The sequence below is a fragment of the Lotus japonicus genome, chromosome 1 (assembly GCF_012489685.1).
Source record: "Lotus japonicus ecotype B-129 chromosome 1, LjGifu_v1.2".
Classification (NCBI taxonomy): Eukaryota; Viridiplantae; Streptophyta; class Magnoliopsida; order Fabales; family Fabaceae; genus Lotus; species Lotus japonicus.
The window spans coordinates 7,525,621-7,548,950 of record NC_080041.1 but is presented as its reverse complement, the minus strand read 5'-3'; the positions used below and the strand labels follow the sequence as shown (position 1 = coordinate 7,548,950).

Sequence of the window (23,330 nt, the reverse complement as noted above, 5' to 3'; positions counted from 1 at the left end):
TATCATAAAACTAATTTTGTCAGAATCAATTCTATCCATAATTACTTCTCCCAACACTAAACCAAAATTTCAACCATCATTTTACATTCTCTCAATAACTAAATTTACCACATTTATGATTTCAAATTTTTTTTTACCACATTTATGTTTGTGAGAATCAATTACACACCACATTTAAGATTGCAGAATAAAAAAAAGATACATACCGCAATTATATGTGCAAAAAAATGTCAAATTAAAGATACTATAAGATTGTAAAGAAATGGTACCAAAATTAATGCTCATTTGAACATCAAATCAAATCATGAACGAGTGTATCTGAAGAATAACTCACTACTTGAAAGGAGGACATAAAATTGAAGAATTTGAGAAAATAATCTTGCAGTCTTGGACTTTAGAGAGTGAGATCAGAATTAGGGACTGATCTAGGGTTCATGATTGTGCATGATATAAATATCAATATTTGAACATTGATCAAGTCTCTTCCTTTCTTTTTCTATCTCTAAATTCAACACTCTCCATTTCCACTCTTCAAAGCTCCAATGGCTACTACCTTCTCAAATCTACACACAGAGGGGGGCCTCAAAACCCTCGATGAATTCCTCTCTGGAAAGACCTATATTTCTGGGTAACACTAACATTCTCTCAATTGCTACTATTTTCTTAGAAAAAGATTACATTTTTGCTGTTTCTGAGATTTGGGTGATTCAATTTCCATGTGAGGTTTTTTTCCAATTCAGGGATCATTTGACAAAGTGTATGCAGCTGTTTTGGAAAAGCCAGGTGACTCTTTTCCTCATGCTGCCAGGTGGTATGATGCTGTCTCATCACATCTTGCTGCAAGGTTTGTTTTGTTTAATATTTTTTTTCACATTATTCATATTTTTTTCCCTTTTTTTTCTGCTTCAAATTTATATTTTATTTATATTTAATTTTGTTATTGTTTGCTAATTTTGAAAAAAAATTATTTGTTTAATTTCAATTTTATATGATTAGCTTCCCTGGGAAAGCTCAAGGGGTGAGATTCAGTGGCAATGCTGCTCCAGCTCCAGCTGCAGCTGCGCCTGCCAAAGCGGTATGCATGTGCCTTAATTGGTTTTTATTTGTTGCTTCATGCTTGTTGTTTGTTATTTTTTTTCATGAAAAAACCACAATTTGATTGTTTCATACATGTTTCCATTGTACACCAATAGCACCATGGTTTTATAGTAACAATGTGGATTTGAAATCTGGGTGTACCCTGAGTTGAATTTATTTCGGCAGTAGTTTTCTGAAAGAAATATAGAGTTTGATTTGAAGCTTGTGCTCTCATTATAGTATAGTAATGTAGGTTCTGACCTTTTGCCATGATCAAAGTGTTATCAAATCGGACCATCGCGGTGAGCCAAAAATCCGCTATTTCGGCCGCTATTTGGCGGCGAATAGCGGGAATAGCGCGCTATAGCGGGCAATAGCGGCGTCGCGATTAGCCAAAAATCCGCTACGCTATAGCGGCATAGCGCCGCTATAGCCGCTATTTGATAACACTCATCAAACATATGGGTTCAGATGACAAAATGGGAGTCAAATAAATTCCCAGTGTTTTAGTTTGGTTGATGTGAGGAGAGGTAAAATCACCTTTAGTTTCCATCTTTAGCGAAAATAGAAAGTAATTTATAATTTTACCCTTATAGAAGGTGAAGGAAAATAAGCTGCAAAAACCTTGATTGATATAGCTTGAACTGAAATTAGGAAACTCAGAGACTTTAGCTTGCATGATGTAAAAGTGATGAGGGTCAAAGAAGTGAAGCAACATTGTTACATTGATGATAGAGGGTTGTTAGGATTAATGCATGTAAAGAAATTTTGAAATTTTGAAGAAGCAACTTAGGACATTTTACTCAGCAGACTCTAGAAACCGAGTCATTTTTTTTCCTTCAAATCCCCAATAATAGAGAAATGCCTATATTTTAGAAGAAAGGTAGTTTTAAATGTGAATATTAATATTTATATCCCATTTTACTGTACTTCAAACTTTATTGCTAGAGTACTCTGTTTTCAATTGAGAAGTTAGTTTGACTCAAACAGAATTCCCAAGGAGTTTTTTTGAACATTTAAATGTGCTGAGCCTGAGGCTTCTCGGAGTGTCATTGTTTTTCACCTTTTCTGGTATGAATGATAGTTTTGAGAAGTTGGTTTGGCTAAAACTATCTTATGACGATATCTTTATTTTTTTTATTTTTTCTAACCGCGTTATGGTGCTGAGAGTTTATTTTGAGCTGGACTGATTTCTCAACATATGTCTATTTTTTTATTTGTGTTCAGAAGATGCCTTGGCTCAAACTAAGTTTTTGACGTAGTCTTGTTTATAATATTTTTTTAAAACTGAGTTGAAAAGTCAATTTGAGCCAAATAAGTTTTTCATTGCATATTGCATAGAAAGTGTTTTACAATGTGTTTGGTACCATGTCAAAACCCCATGATCAACCCAGAACTGCCTTTAGGGAGAAGTTTCAATATGTAGCTTTGCAGCTAACGTGCTTTAGAGTTTGTGCATGAAGTAAAAGTAAACACACACTTTGTAAATATTTTTTGGAGTGTAGCAAAAAGAAAAACAAATGAAAACAACAAGCTACTTCAGCTAATTTGATCATTGGCATTTATTTTTGTCAGGATGCTCCTGCGGAGGATGATGATGATCTCGATCTCTTTGGCAATGAAACAGAGTAGGATAAGAAAGCAGCTGAGGAGAGGGAGGCTGCTAAAAAGCCTGCCAAGAAGAAAGAAAGTAATGTCAATTAAAGTTTTTGTGTAGTCCTTTTTTCAATCTATTTTTTTGCTGAAAGAACTCATTAATTGGCATTTTATAGGTGGAAAGTCTTCCGTTTTGCTTGATGTTAAGCCTTGGGATGACGAGACAGACATGAAGAAGCTGGAAGAAGCTGTTCGCAGCATTGAGATGCCCGGTTTATTGTGGGGAGCATGTATGTTGAAATTTCCCATTAACTTTTTCCATGCATATTTGATGCATTTATGTTGTGTACAAATTACGATATGAATAAAATGATATGTTGCAATTGATACAGCCAAACTAGCTCCCGTGGGATATGGAATCAAGAAGCTGCAGATTATGTTGACCATCGTTGATGACCTTGTATCTGTGGACTCCCTCATTGAGGAACGTCTGACAGTTGAGCCGTGCAACGAGTATATCCAAAGCTGTGATATTGTCGCATTCAACAAAATTTAGGGTTTCGTGTTGGACTTGAATTCTAGCCATTTTCAAGCGGCTGATCATTCTGTTATTCCTGTATATACCCTCCTCCCCTTACCTTTCACCTTTCATTTTTGGTCTGTTCCAATGGTGGTTTTATTACAAGAATTGTCAGAAGCAAAAGAGATAGATATTTTAGTGTAACACCAAATGACATTCTTGTAAAAAACTTGATTCATTTGTGGGATTAACATCATTGAAGGATGTCCTTCCATTTCAATATTTTAAAGGTTTCACTTAACAACTCTAACTGAATTGATGGTGTGTTTGCTTTCGCGTGTTTTTCACCAAAAGCTAGTATTTTGAGCTTCAGAACAGAATTGATTCTGCAGAAGTTTTTTCAAACATGCATTGAATCCGTACATGATCCTAAACCCTAAACTCTGCATAATATGTCTTCAGACTGTAATATAAAGTCAGTTTGGTTGTATACTCATTGTAACAAAAATAACTTGGTGATTATATTGTTGTTGGTTTACATTTGTTCAAATTATTGAAGCATCTGTCCCTTTCATTATCACTTTTGTCCTGTGAAGTTATTTTTTTTCCTGGTTAAAAGTTGAATATTTTTTTATAATTTTCATATATGAAAGGGTGGAAGTGATACTGACTTTTGCAACCTCAAATATGAAATATGGTTGACTATTGCATTAGATGACTTGGGCATACAAAGAAAATACCTATATAAGCACCACTTAGGAAAGCTGACCAAATGAGGGAAGACTTCTTCTAACTAAAGAAAATGGAAGAGGAAAACCAAGGAGTTAATATATGATAGGGTTAGATGGCATTGCAATTTTTTTATCCAAGCTATTTTTTTTTCCTTCTAATGTTTGTGATAAAAATCCAAAATCAGTTTATTAACTGAGAGCATCTTTAACGATAATACCCATCAATGTTTCTATACTTTATTTTATATAATTCTTTAGAATTTTTCATATTGTCACATTATTAATATCACTTTAATAACTTTTTACTCAACCCAACAGCTCTTAAAAGTTTATCTAAAAAACTCCACAATACTATTTTATGATGATGTTTCATCTAAGTCTTCATTATAATAAATATTATTATGTTTACTTTTCTATTAAGATAGACTTTGTGTCTATTAGCAAATACTAAAACTAATTTGCGTATAAATTTGAATGTGCTCCAACCGTTGAGACACGGGATTAGAGACTTCACCCTTGGAAATCTCTAATATTATACAAAATTAAATCAAAATTTATAATTTATAATGCAAACAACAAACTTCATTACAAATTCATATTGAAAAAATAGCATTTGAAATATTAAAAAAAATATGTTTGGTTGTTGGTCAAGCAAATGTCCAAATCAGAAACCTTGACTTACATGTTTTATAGGGTGAATGAAGTTAGTTCGGAGGCCTAAACACAATACACGACAAATTAAACTAAAGGAAATAATCACTTGTCGAGGTTTTTAAAGGCCAACTCTTTCATTATATATTTTTGGTAGAAGCTGAGCTATCTACTTCGATGATCCAAGTTTTTTCCTAACTTCAACTTGGGTAGATAAATACATAATTTATGTTACTGGTGACATCCATGATCCAAGTTCTTTCCTAATTTAAATTTAATTCTTATGAATTCAATTTCTTTAAATAATTTATTATCAAACGATATACATTAAACTTTAATAGTAAAAACATAACATCGTGTAATGATTTAAAATTTATTTCAAAAAAAAATGATTTAAAATTAAATAATTATTCTAACTTGCTCAAATTCTTATTTTTATTAATTCAAATCATATTCCATATCTAATTTTTAGTCCAACTTTGAATGTATAAGAGAGGTGGTTCATTTTTGTTAATTTATTGCTCCTTGGGCTTTAACCCTCTTATTTCACCAAAAATTTGATTTCCAATTCCTATCCTATTTTACCCTATTTCAAAATCATTCTTTGATACAAATGCTTATTATATTCACACTTGCGATAGCTTAGCAACACAATTTTTTTTAAAGAGTTATTGAGTTCGATCTACGCAAAATACATTCGAAAAGGTGGGATGAAGAGTCTTAACTATAACGAGCCCGTTTTGTGGATTGGATATGATAGTATAATCATATCCTGCTTTAATCTGTTGTTTGTTGCATCAGCATAATGTGATAATACAATTCTGTCTCTTATCCTGTCTATCAAGTGTAAAAGTTAAATATAATTTTAATGTTTTTTAAATTTTATTATTTTTATCACTTGCCAAATGCCACTACTAAGTCAAACAATTGTTTTTTTTTTTTACATCGAAAAGATAAATTGCACCCGTCAGGATGATACTCCCCCTATCCAACTCATATGTCTCTAGCTCCTGCCACTTGAGCTATCCTACGGGGACAAACAATTGGTTAAATATATCGTTTTTATTTTTAATTAAAATAGGCTCCCTTCGGAAAAAATTAAAATAGAATAATTAATAAAAATTAATTAAATTTTAGTTAAATTTAAATCATAAGCTCATTTATAAAAATAAAAAAATTGAATTTAATAGAATAATCACTTTTTTGAAAAATTAAATTGATTTTTTAAAAATACATCATGGAATTTTTTATTTTAAGGGGAAATTACAGTTAGCTCCCTTGAGGTTTAACATTATTGCACTGACCTCCTTTCTAGTTTGCAAAATGTATCGACCTCTCCTCTTAATTTTCATTGTTTATATCATATCATATAATTATCATGTCCACTTCAAACACTTAACATGATAAGAATCTATTATACTCTTATCCTATCATGCCCTTATTCAACTTAGTAAATATTGTTGGTAGGTCAAACTAAGCTTTTAAACAGGGTAATCAGGACCAAAATTTAAGTAACAAAAATCAAAAGTTATCTACTTGTACCATTTCACACTGATGGAAATTTACAGCATAGTTTAGTCTTTCTTTAATGCAATTTCCATTATCTTTTCCTACCTAAGAAAGTGGTGAAAATCAAGAGACTTTTTTCCTAGGGACAACCCCAGGCCCCAGAACCAGGACAAACACCTCTTCTTCTCTCTCTCTCTCTCTCTCTCTCAGTCTCAGAATCTGAAGCTACTCAGCTCAAAATTTCTTGTTTTTTCCTTTGGTAAGTTCACTCTCATGAATCCTCAACCTCACAGTCTAATCCTATAGTTTTTGTTTGTTATCAATTTTTCTTTATATATATATATATATATATATATATATTCTTTGCCTTCGATTCTGTGTGATTTTGAGTTTAATCTGGTCCTTTGAGTAAATGGGTATTGATTAATTGATACCCCATTTTAAAAAATTGGTGCTTTAATTACAAGTGCTGTGTTTTCTTCTTACCATGATTTTGAGTTGGGGTTTGGTTGTGCTTTTTTTTCTCTACTGTTACTGTTTCTGAGGTTATGGTTACTGATTATGAGTGCTCTTTGCTTCATGCATGGATTTTGATACCCCTTTAGTTATCTTTGGTAAATTTCTTTCATCTCAGTTGGGAGAATTTTGATTTCATTTGTGATGATGATTATGCTCAGAAATTTCCTCCCTTCTGTAACTGTTGGACCTGATTTCTGGACTGTTCTTTGTTGTGTTGAAGGATGGAATTGTAGCTTTTTGTCTGGTAGAAAATGAAAAAACTCGTTGCAATTGGTTGTGGGGTAATTTTGTTCATGTTCATTAATTTTCAATGGATGATTTATATTTTGTAATGTGCAATTATGGTCAAATTTGTTCTGGTGTTCCAATTCCATGGTTTGATCCTGTTAGAAGTCCCACATTGGCTAGAGATAAGACCAATCAAGTGTTTATAAAGGTTGTGCAAACCTCAACTCTTGAGCTAGCTTTTGTGGTTGAGTATAGGCCTCCCAATTTCTAATATGGTATCAGAGCCTATCCTAGATCCATTTGTTGTGGAGACCACCCATATTTGGGCCACCCGTTGTTGATCCCACGTTCCAGTCTGTTCAATCCTGGACGTGAGGGGGTGTGTTAGAAGTCCCACATTGGCTAGAGATAAGGCCAATCAAGTGTTTATAAAGGTTGTGCAAACCTCAACTCTTGAGCTAGCTTTTGTGGTTGAGTATAGGCCTCCCAATTTCTAAATGATATAATTGACTTTATAGTAGCAGCTCCTCTGTTTGTAGTAGACTTCACTTGCCCTTTAGTCGGAAATCATGTAATTGTAAGGATTGTTTTTTATGTGGTTTTGTAAACTGAATACAGCCTTAGTAGAAACCTACTTGATTTATAATCTCCTTTTGTTATAGTTGAAATATTTGGTAATATTATTGATATAAAAAACTGTACAGGGATTCCTCTTCTTATAGAGGGAATTACATAATGTGATTGATCAAAGTCAAAGAAGGAAATCCTTGACTAAAGAGAGAATTAGGGAGAATGAATGAAAATAAGAAACTACCTAAAATAAACTAAGTACAAACAGGAAACAACATAATTATATACAAACAAAAATATAACTGCTAATTAAGAGCATTAAATGCTCTATTTCACAGTCTGTTGACACTCCCCCTCAAGCTGGCCTAAAGATATCCTCCATAGACAGCTTGCTAGTTATGTTGTCAAAGGATTTCTTGGGTAATCCTTTGGTTAGGATGTCTGCCGATTGCTCTGCAGTGGGAACATATGTAATACAAATCTGCCCACTTTCTATCTTCTCTCTGATGAAGTGTTTATCAACTTCGACATGCTTGGTCCTATCATGTAGGACCGGGTTGTGTGCAATAGATATTGCAGACTTGTTGTCACAATAAAGCTTTATTGGAGGAGAATTGAAAACCTTTAATTCCTGTAGAAGCTTTTCCACCCATAATGCCTCACAAATTCCATGAGCAACTGCTCTAAATTCAGCTTCTGCACTACTCCTTGCTACAACGGTTTGTTTTTTACTTCTCCAACTAACCAAGTTTCCTCCAACAAAGGTGCAATAGCCTGATGTTGATCTTCGGTCTGTCACACTCCCTGCCCAGTCTGCATCAGTGTAGGCTTCTACCTGAAGGTGCCCACGGTTTTTATAAAGAAGCCCCTTCCCAGGTGATCCCTTCAAGTATCTTAAGATTCTAAAAACTGCCTCCAAGTGTTCATGACCTGGTGCATGCATAAACTGGCTTACCATGCTTACAGCAAAGGCAATGTCTGGACGGGTGTGAGATAAGTATATTAGCCTTCCCACTAGTCGCTGATACCTTCCTTTGTCCACCATATTTTCTGTTTCAGCTGGTTGCAGCTTTAAGTTGGGCTCCATGGGTGTTTCTACAGCTTTGCATCCAAGTAATCCTGTTTCTTTTAAAAGATCCAGAATATACTTTCGCTGGTTCATAAAGATACCTTCCTTTGATCTTGCAAACTCAATTCCAAGGAAGTATTTCAATGGGCCAAGTTCCTTGATTTCAAAAACTTTAGCAAGTTTCTCCCTCAGATTTTTGAGTTCCAAGCTATCATCACCTGTCAGAATAATATCATCAACATATACAATCAAGATAGCAACCTTATTATCTGCTGAATGTTTATAGAACAATGTGTGATCAGCTTGGCTTTGGATATATCCAAGCCCTTTTACCACTGTTCCAAACCTCTCAAACCATGCTCTTGGAGATTGCTTCAGCCCATATAATGACTTCTTTAGTCTACACACCTTATTTCTTCCAAGTTCTTCTTCAAATCCGGGGGGAAGACTCATAAACACTTCTTCCTCTAACTCCCCATTCAGGAAAGCATTCTTTACATCCAATTGATGTAAAGGCCAGTTGTAACTTGCAGCAAGGGATATAAGAATCCGAACAGAGTTAAGTTTAGCAACTGGAGCAAACGTCTCTTGATAGTCTACTCCATAAGTTTGAGTGAACCCTTTTGCCACCAATCTCGCCTTGTACCTCTCTACACTTCCATCGGCCTTGCACTTAATGGTAAATACCCACTTACAACCCACCTGTTTTTTGTCACGTGGCAGGTCTGTTATTTCCCAAGTTTCATTCTTTTTCAGTGCACTCAACTCTTCTAAGACTGCTAAATTCCAATTGGGATCATCTAGTGCTTCCTCAATGTTTCTAGGCACAAACAGATCTGTTATTTTAGAGGTAAAAGCTTTGTGATTCGGTGAAAGATTTTGGTAGGAAACATATTGGGAAATGGGATGGTTTGTGCTAGATTTTTCTGATTTTTGGGTGCAGGTTCTGGTTCCTTTTCTAATAGCTATGGGTAATTCAATAGTAGAAGTGAAAATGTCAGTGTTACCTCGAATTTCTTGTGGTATTCTTACTTGGCCTTCTTCCGGGATTTCTGGTTGGCTTGGTGCAGAGATGATGGATTGGTCTTTGGTCCTTTTAGGATACTTCCGAGTATAAACATGGAACTCCTTTTTTGACTGTGGTATTTCTTTCTCTGTTTGGGCTCCACCTAAGTCTGGCATAAGATTTTCTTTAGAAATTTCAGAACTTGTTTCCACATGTTCTTCCTTGTTGCATTCATCAATAAAATTTGTATTCTCGGTGTCTACAATAGGAATGGGCAGGGGTTCATGCAAAAAATTGTCTTCACTCACATTATTATTCTCCCCCTGAAGGGAATTTTTTTGAAAAAAAGGTTGATGTTCAAGAAAGGTAACATCCATGCTAACACAAAGCTTCTTTGTGATAGGATTAAAGACTCTATATCCTTTTTGGTTTGGAGAATAACCAACAAAAATGCATTTTTCTGCCCTTGGGTCTAGTTTGGACCGAGATGTGGAAGGTTTATGCATAAAAACTGTACAACCAAACACCTTTAAAGGCATATCAGTATGTAATCGACATGCTGGAAAAATGGTTTTGAAATTTTCCAAAGGTGTGCGATAATTCAACACACGAGTGGGCATTCTATTTATAAGATAGGCTGCTGTTAGGACAGCATCTCCCCACAAATACTTTGGAACATTACTCTCAAACATAATGGCACGAGCTACTTCAAGGAGATGTTTATTTTTTCTTTCAGCGGTGCCATTTTGTTGAGGAGTATTTGGACATGTCGATTGATGCTGAATGCCTTTATTTTTCAGAAACTCATTGAGATTTTGATTGAAGTACTCAGTTCCATTATCACTCCTCAAAATGGAGATCTTTGTATCAAATTGAGTTTCTACCATTTGTGAAAAACTTTTAAATATATTAGGAACTTCAGATTTTTCATGCATAAGGTAGACCCAACACAACCGGGTGTGATCATCTATGAAGGTTACAAACCACCTTTTTCCAAATTGAGTTGTAATTTTTGAAGGCCCCCAAACATCACTATGGATTAAGTAAAAAGGTCTAGATGCATGATAAGGTTGAGAATAATAAGGAGCTCTTTGATTTTTTGCAAGAACACAACTTTCACATTCAAGAGAAGAACAATTAACATTTTTGAATAAATCTGGAAACAAATGCCTAAGATATTGAAAATTCGGGTGCCCTAGTCTGTTATGCCAGAGCATTATTTGGTCCCTAACAGAGGTGCAACTCATACCACAAAGACCCTGAGCTGCTTTATTTCTGAAAGTATCCTCAAAGTAGTAAAGTCCATCCTTCATCTTAGCACTGCCAATCATCTTCCCCGAAATCCGGTCCTGAAAAACACAATGAGTGTCAAAGAATGTCACACTGCAATTGGAATCTTTGCAGATTTTGCTAATAGAAAGAAGGTTGCAAGATAGTTTGGGCACATGTAAAACTTTTCCTAAGTCAATGTTATTGGATAAGGTAATCTTCCCCTTCCCTGCAATTGCGGAAAAAGAACCATCTGCAATTCTAATTTTTCCATTTCCAGAACAAGGAGAATAGGTTTTAAATAAAGGAGAAAGGCTAGTCATATGATCTGAAGCACCTGAATCAATGATCCATGGTGCATGAATATTTGAGGTGCAATTAAGGGAGCTAGGGGTAGAAAAATTACCTGTTTGTGCCACAGAACCACTAGGAGTACCAGATAAAAAATTAGAATTTAACAACCTTATGAGTTCCTCAACTTGTTCCTTTTTCAAGGAAGTCTTTTCTGCCTCATGAGCTGTAGGGAAAGATTTTTGATTTTTAGGACCTGACTTGCCACCCTTTAGATGTGCTGGCCTCCCAATAATTTTCCAGCAACTTTCCCGAGTATGACCGGGTCTGTTGCAGTGATCACACCAGCGGTTTGAGAAGTTCTTCTGGTTAGTAGAAGTCTTAAGGGCAGCAGTTTCTACAGCAAGAGCATTGGTCTCAGAAGGAGGTGCATCCGTTTTGGTCTTTCCCATCATCACACTTCTGCGAGTTTCCTCTCTTCTAACTTCAGCAAAGACCTCACCCAATGAAGGTAAGGTTGCTCTCCCAATGATTCTGCCACGAACTTCATCTAGCTCTTCATTCAGACCAGCAAGAAACTGAAATATTCTACCTTCTTCCACGGTTTGTCGATGGTGTTTGGCATCCTCTGCAGAGTTCCACTTGTAAGTGTTGAAGAGATCTAGATCCTGCCAAACTCGCTTCAAAGAGTGGAAGTATTTTGTCACGTTATTACCTCCCTGCCGAATTTCTCTGACTTTCAAGGTGAGTTCATAGATCTGAGATTTGTTCTCAAGATCTGAATACATTTCCGTGACACTATCCCATAGCTCTTTGGCTGTGGAATAACACATGTAATTGCTGCTAATGTCCTCCTCCATGGAGTTTACCAGCCATGTCATCACCATGGAGTTTTCAGCGTCCCAAACAGCATATTGTGGATCAGCAATATCTGGCATGGGTTTCTCACCAGTGAGATACCCAAGTTTTCCTCTGCCACGAATATACAACTGGACAGATTGGGACCACCGGAAATAGTTCGACCCATTGAGTCGAAAAGTGGTGATTTGGACAGAATGAGATTCACCGAACAGGACTCGCTGCTCCTGCCTTGGAGGCACAGAATGAGATTCGCCAAACAGGACTCGCTGCTCCTGCCTTGGAGGCTGCGAGACTTTGGGAACCACAATCTCCTCCGTATTCTGATCATCGCTGGCTGAGGAACTGTCAGCCATGGATGCAAATCAGATGCGCAGAGATCTTTGCTCTGATGCCAAGTTGAAATATTTGGTAATATTATTGATATAAAAAACTGTACAGGGATTCCTCTTCTTATAGAGGGAATTACATAATGTGATTGATCAAAGTCAAAGAAGGAAATCCTTGACTAAAGAGAGAATTAGGGAGAATGAATGAAAATAAGAAACTACCTAAAATAAACTAAGTACAAACAGGAAATAACATAATTATATACAAACAAAAATATAACTGCTAATTAAGAGCATTAAATGCTCTATTTCACAGTCTGTTGACAGTTATTAAAAGTTAGTTTTAGATAGGAATATGCTGCTATCATTTGCCTGCGTCCCAATCTAGCCCTTGATCTTATTTTGGTCCCTTTGTCAGTTTACTCAAAAGCTTGACCTCAATGTGATTTTGTCAGCCTGTGTGCTTCTAAGAATTTCACCCAAAGTCCAAACATGTACTGATGATGAAAAAACATGTTAGAGAAGACCAAGCATATACCAAGTTTAGCTAGAGATAGCCTGTTCCGGTTTCACTCTTACTAAGTTACCTCTGGTTAGTTATTCATATCAGGACTAATCTAGCATAGCTAAATGGCATATTGAATCTTCAGGGCTTGTTTCATTTATTGATTTCAACTTTATAATTGTTTTTTGATCTATTAAATATTAGTTGTTTTTCTGAATATGTATTACATATTTGACGCAGAGGAAAAGTTGAATTTTGGTGCAGATACTTCTATTTGATTGTTAAAGCGAAAGAATGTCAAGTGGAGCAACACACTGGTGTTATGAATGCAGTCAGCCAATTGTGCCTGAAGGGAGGGATGCCATTTGCCCTTACTGTGATGGGGGGTTTGTACAAGAACTCAATGAGTTGCAAGGAGGTGTTGCACCATCGCAGTCGGGGGAGTTTCATCAAATGCCTGACCTTTTTGATGCTATACATGCTTTTATGGGGCAGAGAGGTTCTGAGCCGAGATTTGGGCTTATGGATGCTGTTGATAATTTCATGAGGCATAGAATGGCTGGAAGGCACCCAAACTTTGATGTTAGAGGGAGGTCTGGTCCTGCTCCTGCTCCTCCTCCTGAACAGAGCTGGGGTGTTTACAGTTCTGGTCCATATCTAATTTTCCATGGTCAAGTTCCTGGATTTACGTTCTCTAATGGCGGCCCAAGAGGTGCTCCCCGGCGCGCTGAGTTCGGTGACTACTTTATGGGTCCTGGACTGGAAGAACTTATAGAACAACTCACCCTGAATGATCGGCGTGGTCCACCCCCAGCTGCGCGATCTTCAATTGATGCAATGCCTATTATTAGGATCACACAGGCACATCTTCGCTCTGACTCACACTGTCCAGTTTGTAAGGAAAAATTTGAACTGGGCTCTGAAGCTAGAGAGATGCCATGCAACCATATTTACCATTCTGACTGCATTGTTCCTTGGTTGGTTCAGCATAACTCGTGTCCTGTTTGCCGCGTCGAGCTGCCACCTCAAGGTCATGTTAGCTCTCGTGGTGGCCGAAGTTTGGGAGGAAGGAACGTGAACAGCAGCACTGACGGCAATGATAGCTCCAGGGGCAGGGAGAATAATAACCATCAGAATCAAGGAAGGAGAAATCCGCTATCATTTTTGTGGCCATTCCGTTCTTCTTCGAGTTCTTCAAACAATAATCGTTATGCTGAGACCAGAGGAAGCAGCTCTTCAAACCCTCCTGACCAGAGTAATGGAACAAGTTATGGTGGATGGCCTTTTGATAACTAAAAGCTCCATCTCTTCTGCTCTTTAATAATGGTTGTGATTTAAAATGAGAAGGAAAGAGTTTCTTAAAATTGTACTGTGAACTTAATCTCATGGAAGGAAGATGGTAGATAGAAGCTTGTTAAAATCTTTGTACATGGATGCAGCTGTTTGGTTAAGATGAATATCTCTTTGAAACTTTCACTTGTCATTATACAATTTGATTGTTTCTTGCTGCTTTTGGTTCCCTTAGGGGGATTAGCAGCAAGCACAAAGTGCTAGAATTAGGGGCTCAAGTGTGTTAGATGAAGCTTTTAACCAGTGAAGCCTTCGTTAGATAACAGCCTTATCAGAGTATTTGGTTAATTGTGCCTGATGCGGGTTGCACTTGAAAATGTTGTCAAGCTAATGAATATCAATGCATGTGTAACTAACTCAATATAAATTATATTTTTGGTTTGATGAATCAATATAAGTTATATACTGCATATAACTTATAGAGTTTAATTTGTAATGTTTAGTACCAAGCTTATATTAAGAGCCTGTTTGTGTGAGCCTTCCTATGACGCGTAACAAAATAAGCGCGTATAGTGTGGGCCACCGCTCACACATACAAGCACTAAGTGTGTGTTTGAACCAACGTTTGTCACAATTGATTTTGCTGAAATTAGTTATAGTAAATGTGAGTTGAAAGTGAACTTATTAATGTTTAGATACATTATGAAAAAGTGATTTTTGTTTGGGTTGTAAAATTTAATTGTAAAATCTCACAATTGATTATGTTTGACGCATAAACTACTCTTTGATTCTACCATAATTGATTGATTTTAAATTTGGAATCTGTTCTGCAAAATGAATCAAACATCAATATTTTCATCTGTAATTAATTTTACTTAGTCAAAATTGACATTAGGTTTCCCAATGAGAAATCAAACATACTAATGAGATAAGTTACAAATGATGTGATTTGTTGCAGATGATCATGAACCAAACTGAGTGTGTTTAGAAAATACAAATGAATTCACATTTAATAGAGATCTACGTCAAATTGAAGTAATAAATAGTTGTTTTTGGAATGGTAGATCCATGTCTAGTAGTGCAGACTTAAAACCAAACATACTCTTAGTATGTACCTACCTAATGGTATGTAGAAGAACCCCCACTCAAAATATACTCTTCTTCTAGCTTTTTGTTACAACTTTTCAACATAAACCAAGCATGCACTTTTTGTTGAACATCAGGATGATTGAGTGAGTATAGAAATGTCAGGACTAGTGTGTATTGGCATATTAGTTCACACAGGTGCAAAGCATGTACTTGAAAACAAACAAAAAAAAGTTAATGGAACTCTTGTTGAGATATAAGTTTGATTCTCAATTCACTCAACTATATTTAAACACACTTATTTAATTATTTGATGGAGTCCTAAAGGCTAAACTCCACTGAATCAGTGTCAGCTCATAGCATGGATAATCAATGATGTGGACCAACAAGAAAAAGGAAGAAAAAACATAACATGTAGTGGGGACCAATCCCTGATGATGTTGCTTTTGTGATTTTTGTCATATATGGAAAAAGAATAGAAGCGGGACATGTTGGCATGCTTGCATTATTACTATGCCATAGAGTCACAGGTAACATCATTCTCTCGCGTGAAGGGTTGTGTTGTGTTACCTGTCCCATAAATATAAACAAATAAGAAGGGTCCCTCCTCCATAAGTATTTTGGAAACTACTCAGAGAATTTTAATTTTATTTATCTTCTTTTAAGTAAGTGAGGAAATACATTTTAGCTGATAAAGTGCAAAAATAATTAGTTGAGATTATCAATAAATATATATGAGCAAAATGTTACTAGCTAATAGCTGTTGTTACAAGATTCTTGGAGAAATTATTGGTGGGAGAAATGATTCTTGGAGAAGCTCATGCTAGTAGTAACATTTTTGGGGAGCAAAGTGAATCAAGAAGGTTGCATATTTGGTTTGAAAACCACGTTTGGTGCATTGGAAATCGAGATTGCACATTACGAGGTGTCCAATGTGAAAGGAAGAAAGGAGCTCCGTTGGTATTAATAGAAAGCCAAACATTTAAAGGTGAGATCAAACATGCACTGGACAATCATTAACTTCACAGCCACATAATCTGAGGGTCAAAAGGAAAAAATTGGAATATGTACACAGTAGAACTAAAATCCTTCAATGATAACTAAAATACAGAAACACAGGTGAATCAAAATATCCATGTCACATTTTCATAGGTGCTGCAAGTTCTCAATTAATTCAGAAACAATGACAAATCCTGAACCTCCAAGCACAAGTAGTAGGGTTATCCTCCCTCCTGGAACTAGTTCAGGAAGTTTCACAGATGATGATGATGATGATGATGATGATGAATTTGAGTTCCTATCAGACCAGGACATTGCAGCTGGAATAACTCCGAACAACACCAACACTATTATTTCAGTGACACAAAACAATGAGAAAAAGTGGCCAAGTCAAAATACATGTTCAATCTATTAAAAATTAACATGGTGAAGAAAATAATGAGCAATCAGCACATGCAGACATTGTAACGGATCCGGCATGGCTGCAGTCAATTTCTGGTGCAGTCACTGCAGTTATGGTATCTCAGCCATAGGATGAAGATCGGAGTTTGGATGGTTCCAATTTCAGTGTAATCAAACATATGTAAAATATGTTCGCATAATCTGAGCCGTCCACTTTTCATCCAATGGCTGAGATTACTTGACTGCACCAAATATGTTCTCATAATCTGAGCCGTCCACTTTTCTCCCAATGGCTGAGATTACTTGACTGCACCAAAATTTGAATACATAGAATCAATTTTTCTTTGTAACTATACCTCCATATGTTCCAGCGAAGTCCAAGGCTTTAAAAAATATTTCTGGATCCAACAGTGAGAGCAAAAGTGGTGGAATTAAAGTCAGTATGTATGGCAGGGGCTTATTCTGGCCAGTTGGGAGATTCAGCACTGAAAATCAACACAATTAGGAAAAAAAAGGTTCACTTCTGTATTTACAAGGTTTCAGACCAACAAATGACCACCTTATGGACCTTATCCCTCTGAAATCTGAATACTTGGGAAATCATTTAATAATTAGAAACTATAAAGAAGTAACAGAATCATGTCAATTCATATCTTTCAAATGTGCAATATACTTTTTGGTGAAGGGGCATATCAAGTGAGAAGAATTTGTATTGTGAGAGATGAGAGTATTAAATCCTGACTGTACAACCATACATGAATGATTAAGACTAAAAGTTATTTAATGCGCACGTGATGTTTTGAAAAAGTCACGTGTCTATATGTTTTAATCTTTATCTCTCACGATAGGAGGTCATTTCACCTGATACAACCGCATAACAATAGATCATTAATTAATTCAATCAGATTTCAGTATTATCTTTGAATTGAAACTATCACAGCTACCAATTCACAGAAAGTGGGATGAGATGGCTTGCATCCTAATGCAAAAAATTAGTTGAGGTTAAAGAAAGACAGTGTAAACACAACTTACAGTCTGCAAGGAAGTCTGTCAAACCCAAAACAAATCCAATGAAAGATGTACCAATTGCAAGAAGTGAGAAGGCCTCAACTATAGGCTGCAGAATCAGGTTGAGGAGGAGAAAACAAATTAAGAAAGAACATTGTCTTTAAATAAATTTCTCCTTGGAAGTTTGTATCTTTGATGCAGTTGTGGCTCAAAAATACAAAAGGGTGTCATGAACTTACTCCAATTGTTCCATTCGTAGACCGCAATTGCTGTATTGGATCTAGACCTGTTACATTGTCAGTGACAGTTCCCAGGATAACACCATTCCAAATGAGAAACAGACCAAGAGGAATACCAGTGCCTAGTATTATTGCACTCCTGCAAGAAAAAACCAGATGATATTTAAACCTCAAGAGAACTTCAAAATAAGAAATACAACAAATATTGGAAGAGATATCATATAGAGCATGTCCTAGTTCACAAGAGGACAGAGACATAGTGTGTTTGGTTTCCGGTTAGGGAACCTCAGACTCAATTCTCATCGAGTTTGACCACTTTTAAGTGACATAATAGATGTTTGGGAATCATGGAGAATTGATTTCAGTCGCAAAATCAATTCTGGTAGAAGCTAGACGGAGTAGCTTTTGAGTTGAACATAATCAATTGTGAGATTTTACAACTGAATTTCACAACAGCTTTTTTTTTTTTTTTTTTTGGTACAAGAATTTCACAACAGTACGCTACATAAATCACATTTTTCATAAATCCACTCATACATAAACCTCTTAAGTTTCAACTCCCTTTTACTTATCTAGAATCAATTGTGACAACGCTGATCAAACACACACCTAGATAACATGAATGTACTAAACCAGACTGACAGAACAACAAAAGAAGTTGAGTTTCCAAAATCAAAATATCTTATATGGTGTTCCATGTGCCCTTGTAATGCATTGATACATGTTTGAAAGCCTAAGCTATCCTAACAATATACCTTTATATATGCCAATGAATCATTGAAAGAAAGATGATCAAATTTTTGAGAATATTACTCAACAATCAACATAAGCACAAAAGTTTTGCCACTAAAAAAGGAAGATAAGACATTTGCTATAGTCACTAATCTTTGAAACTTCACAAGCAAAAACTTGATCAAATTTAAAGGCATGTGTGATGGCAGAGCAAGATTAATTATTCTATCCCTGGAAAGTATAGATCAGGCATAAAAGGTTATGATATTTGAGGATCTGCTGATTTATCGCAATATATTTATGGAAAAACATTCTTCTTTTTTGCTGTTAAATTCCTTTGGAATTTTAACAAATATCAAAATCACAACTACACAAAAAGATATTGAAAGAACAATTCCAAGGGCAAGTGGAAATACTTATTAAAGAATGATGATGAGATTTGTCACCTTACTTTTAACAAGTCTCCTTCAAGATTTGTACAAAGAACAGGTACCACATTCTGAAGAGGCATATCAAAGTGTTAAACCGTGTATATTGTTTCATCAAATGGCATTAATAAGTGATGTTACCTGGTAAACAAATGACAGTGCAATAATGGGTAAACTCATAGGAGCCGCTTGGAAGTTGGCTTTCAAAAGAGCATCCAAGTGTATATCTCCACTTGCAACTGCCTAATATAGAAAAATTAACCAGTCTCAGCATGAACAAGTATCCTACAAAATATTTTAGATTCCCTATATCTATGTGACTACCATTATTTCAAACACCATAGATGAGATGAAGTAAACCAATCAAAACGGTTACAGAAACAAAAGTAATTCATTTTGAAAATTAACTCCTCCGCCGACCAAGCCAAACGAGAAATAAGAGTGAAATGGAACAGAAGGTTAAGAAAATTTCATGGTTGTTGACATCAAAATCTTACCACAAGAGCTGCAAAAGAGCTGATGATTCCAAATACTAGAACCCCATTAACTGCACCAATGAAGCGCTGGCTACAGATCAAAATTAAGTCTTGTCAATATGAGCAGGAAGAAGTTAAATACTCATTCAAGCTCCATTAATTTTTTTTTCCTTTGTTTTGGATAAGCCATCTACATATCTTTCATGAGGTTATATGCTGTAGATTAATTTAGCTCTTTCAAATAAGAGTTACTATATAGTGTGTGTATACTTTTACATTATGAAAAATGTACTGTATGTCATGAACCAACAACCCAAAAGCTTATGTTGGGTAAAAACACATGGCTTGTTTTACATTATACTTCTGATGCGCCCCCTCATGCAAGAAACGATTGCGCTGGAATTGTGGACTCCAGACTATTTTGTCATAGAAGCTCTTGTACCATGTTAAGATTTAAGTTGTTGGATAAAGGAACGTGAATGATTTTATATTATAATTTTATCATTGTAAGAGTATAAAAATTGTTGGACAGTGGAACATCAAGCAAGTATCATATACATATATAGAAATATTATGGCATGCAAGAAATAAGATTCATCTCAGTTGGAAACTATGTTTGAACTTTCTTATGAATAACTTTTTCACCTAAATCATTTGATCTATTAAAAAGATATAACTTGGAACAAGGAAATTTAATTACATAAAGTATGAAGAAAGACAAACCAACCTTCCAAAGAAGCATATACCTCCAAATATCAATGAAAACAAAGTTGCACTTTCCCATCTGTGACAAAAAATGCTAGTATTAGTGCCAAAAAACTTGCCATGGTTTACTTGGAATGAGAAAAGTATAGTTGCTCAGCCACATAACAATGGAACTTTGGAGTAATAAGTTCAGTAAAAGTTTACATAATTTAAGGCAGAGTTAGTGGCTTGTACATGGGAATGCCAAGAAATTTTGTCAAAATATCTGAAGAGCGAGCGATATAGGCAACAAGAAGGGCATAATGGATGAATATGTATGACCAACTGCGAGAAAATGACAGTCATTTTAAATATCAATAGAAATATAGAATAATGAAGTAACTTAATTAATATTCTATCATTTATCAAAGAAATAAAAAGGCAGGGCTAACAATGAAAGAGGTTTCTTAGTAATCTAATCAATTCTTTGGTGGAGCTAAAGGAAATTGTAGTTCTAACTTCTACGTGAAGTGACTTTATATTTATAAAGCATTGACCACTTCTGCAAACCCTCTCTTGCACCATTGTGTTTCTGTGTTTCACAAGAGTCATGCCAGTAAGGAAGTGTTCCTCTTTACCATTGAACTAATGCCTCCTTAAGTGGATGTTTGGAAATTCTTGTATTGTCGCTTCTAATGTCAAAGTCAAAATCAATTATGAGGAGAAATTTTTGGATGTGAAAATTGATTATGAGAAAAGAAAAATTGATCCAATCAATCATAGCGTGTTTACTCAGTTCACCTGAGTTATAAGGCATATTATGCATATGGATTTCCCACAGTTCACATGCAAAATACTTTACAAAGAGGACTTATGAACTTACCATGAAATTTGAACCCCTGCTGCCCCTAAGGTTCTTCTGGCCATTGATACCTTAAGTTAATCTAGATCAAGTTAGTAAGAACCTAAATAGGTAGAATATAAAGCTAAAAAATTTCAGAAGAACAAAAACTCCATAATAGAACACACATGTGTATGTATTCAAACTTCCTATGATCATGTATCCTTTTCCACATGTCCATATTTCTGCTATAATTAATATATTACACATATCCAAGATCATGATAAAAGGAATCCTTCACTAAATAAGGATTCATTTGACATAAGTTAGGAATCAGGTTGTTTTGGTCAAACACAGGTAATTAACATAAGTTAGGAAAGATTCTTACTTTTAAACAAGTAAAACGTATGCAAGATTCAAGCAGGAGTAAGCAGTAGGATGAGTTACCAATGATACACCACCAGAACCTAGTTCACACATGGTGCTCACATTTACTTCAGCAACGAGCAAACCAGTCACAACCTGCAGGAGTTCTCGTTAGATGTGTGTTATGTGTGTTGATTTTTCAGCAGTGCAAACAAAGCAAAGTCTATGTACAGTTTTCTTTTTTATGCACACTAGATGTTGTAAAAGATTGTTTGCTTGTAAGAGTAACATGGGAAGTTTCTAAAAGCTAATTTAGCGGTCATTGTTACCATGGCTAATCTTGGTATCATATAGCTAGGACATGCACTTCCTCTCTCAATTTTGAGTGGTATTTTGTGGAAATAATACATAGTAGATGATGATAATTACCATGAATGCCCAACAAAAAATGCAAGTAACTGCGGACGCTAAAAAGCCTGCTTCTTGTGTCACTGCTGGAATTGCAAGTATCCCTGCACCCACCTGAGATATTTCTTTGCATTTGAGGGAAATGATAGTGAAAAGCAAATGCATAAATGAACATAAATAAACAATGATCAGGAAAGAAAGGGGGCAAGTTGTCACAAGTTTTGCAGCTATAAATATTGAATAGTAGAATTTAACAGGATGGACACAGATTCTAACCTTCAAAACAAAGGGCATATCTTAATATTTACATGATTACATGAAGATTAACTATGCCACAAGTTTTTCTTGATAAATCACATGAATTGTCTTATATCTAACAAAGACTGATATGTGAGAATCAGTGCTCAAATTTGTAATTAACATGAAGACTGATATTAGAAGTTACTAATCTTAGAGGAAACCCGCAACTCAGTCTTTCAAAGATCAGGGTGTCACGGCATTAGTCCTCTGAAGATTTTTGTCCCCACTTGAGTCTTTCAAAGATTAAAGTGTCACCATATTAATTGTCCAAAGAAAATTTCACCACATTCAAGTATTCAACACACTTGTCACCAAATTAGTCCTTTTGTATTTCCACTTTAATCCTCCCTATGGACAAAATTAGTGACAATTGTGTATTTTTAAGGGGACTAATTTGGTGAAAAAAGTTCTTGGAGACTAACATGATGACAATGTAACTTTTTAGGGTCTGGTGATAAAAATTGTAAGAGGACTAATATGACAATGAAAAAGTTTGGGATTTACTCTTAATTTTAAGTGATAGTTGGTCAGTTCTACTCCATGTCAAACCTAACCACAATTTAGCATATGCCCCATAGGATCACTCATAGCATGTTCGGATGTGAAATGCTCTAAAATCACTTCTGATTAAAGCTACAAAACTTAGTTTCTGTACAAAGGTGCTTTGTATTCTGTACAGATCATGAAACTAAACATGTTATCACCAAGATAAAGTACGAAAATTGTTAGTATATATAGAAAGAAAGGAGCAAAACACACGCACCGTGGTGCCTGCCACCAGGAAAATTGCACTGGATAAGCTTCCTGGCAATATAAACACAAAGAAAAACATCAATAAATTAAAATTACAGAATGGGAGGACTTTACTATGGCGAATGTAAAAGTAAAACAAAAGAGAAAAGAGGGTGTACAATGCACCAACCAGGCTCCCTCTTCAAAGTGGCTTGGTTGAGGTTTGAGAACAACCTCTCAATTTGAGATTTTTGCTCTAGTTGTTCTTCTTCTTCTTGGGACTGCTTCTGTGAGAAGCATTTGTGGAGATTTCTTCTCACATGACATGGAAGATGCAAAGAAGTGGAAAAGGTGGATTGAAGGGTGGTTTGGTGAAATTGAGGAACCTTCCAGAGTAGCTGCTGCTGGTTTCTCTGTTGGATCACAAAAGTTGGAATTTGAAAGAAAGGAGAAGATGACAACATCACCATTTTATATGTTTCTCTGCCTCAAATCAACATTCTTAAATTTGAACAAACAACACAACAAGTACATGAAATGTAAGTAATAGTAGTTGTTAAGCTGGGGTTTGTAACTGTCACTGCAGGAATTGAAAGGCTATATCAACCTCT

The 23,330-nt window shown here is 35.6% G+C and overlaps 2 protein-coding genes and 1 pseudogene across 6 annotated transcripts; 2 read left to right on the top strand and 1 right to left on the bottom strand.

Moving 5' to 3' along the window:
• The first annotated feature begins 356 nt into the window (after positions 1-356).
• On the top strand, positions 357-3,713 carry LOC130731564 (elongation factor 1-beta 1-like; annotated as a pseudogene).
• A 2,469-nt stretch (positions 3,714-6,182) lies between these two features.
• LOC130733340 (probable E3 ubiquitin-protein ligase RHC1A) lies at positions 6,183-14,198 on the top strand. 4 transcript variants are annotated; one of them, XM_057585485.1, is made up of 3 exons: positions 6,217-6,343; positions 6,824-6,884; positions 12,993-14,198. In XM_057585485.1, the coding sequence occupies exon 3, from the start codon at positions 13,023-13,025 to the stop codon at positions 14,022-14,024; it is 1,002 nt and encodes a 333-aa protein (XP_057441468.1). In that variant the 5' UTR covers positions 6,217-6,343; positions 6,824-6,884; positions 12,993-13,022; the 3' UTR covers positions 14,025-14,198. The 4 variants fall into 4 exon arrangements, with proteins under 4 accessions (XP_057441466.1, XP_057441467.1, XP_057441469.1 ...); XM_057585483.1 differs by lacking the exon at positions 6,824-6,884 and having other exon boundaries at positions 6,183-6,343; XM_057585484.1 differs by lacking the exon at positions 6,824-6,884 and having other exon boundaries at positions 6,189-6,343; positions 12,969-14,198.
• Positions 14,199-16,093: 1,895 nt separating this feature from the next.
• LOC130733339 (uncharacterized) lies at positions 16,094-23,308 on the bottom strand. Of its 2 annotated transcripts, XM_057585482.1 has the most exons (15): positions 22,910-23,308; positions 22,751-22,791; positions 21,709-21,801; positions 21,361-21,435; positions 20,956-21,005; positions 20,328-20,417; positions 20,116-20,172; positions 19,410-19,479; positions 19,054-19,155; positions 18,931-18,983; positions 17,869-17,891; positions 17,753-17,799; positions 17,538-17,622; positions 16,862-16,990; positions 16,094-16,450 (listed from the first exon to the last, which is right to left on the bottom strand). In XM_057585482.1, the coding sequence occupies exons 1-15, from the start codon at positions 23,187-23,189 to the stop codon at positions 16,251-16,253; spliced, it is 1,395 nt and encodes a 464-aa protein (XP_057441465.1). In that variant the 5' UTR covers positions 23,190-23,308; the 3' UTR covers positions 16,094-16,250. The 2 variants fall into 2 exon arrangements, with proteins under 2 accessions (XP_057441465.1, XP_057441464.1); XM_057585481.1 differs by having other exon boundaries at positions 17,753-17,891; positions 22,910-23,305.
• Positions 23,309-23,330: the final 22 nt, after the last annotated feature.

What these genes read in the sequence shown, in the direction of transcription:
- LOC130733340 (XM_057585483.1), top strand. Translation starts at nt 13,023, where the DNA reads ATGTCAAGTGGAGCAACACACTGGTGTTATGAATGCAGTCAGCCAATT.
- LOC130733339 (XM_057585481.1), bottom strand. Translation starts at nt 23,189, where the DNA reads ATGGTGATGTTGTCATCTTCTCCTTTCTTTCAAATTCCAACTTTTGTG. An exon ending in TCCTGGTGGCAGGCACCACG is followed by an intron (nt 21,802 to 22,750) that starts GTGCGTGTGTTT and finishes GAAATATCTCAG; the next exon opens with GTGGGTGCAGGGATACTTGC. An exon ending in TTTTTTGTTGGGCATTCATG is followed by an intron (nt 21,436 to 21,708) that starts GTAATTATCATC and finishes GAACTCCTGCAG; the next exon opens with GTTGTGACTGGTTTGCTCGT.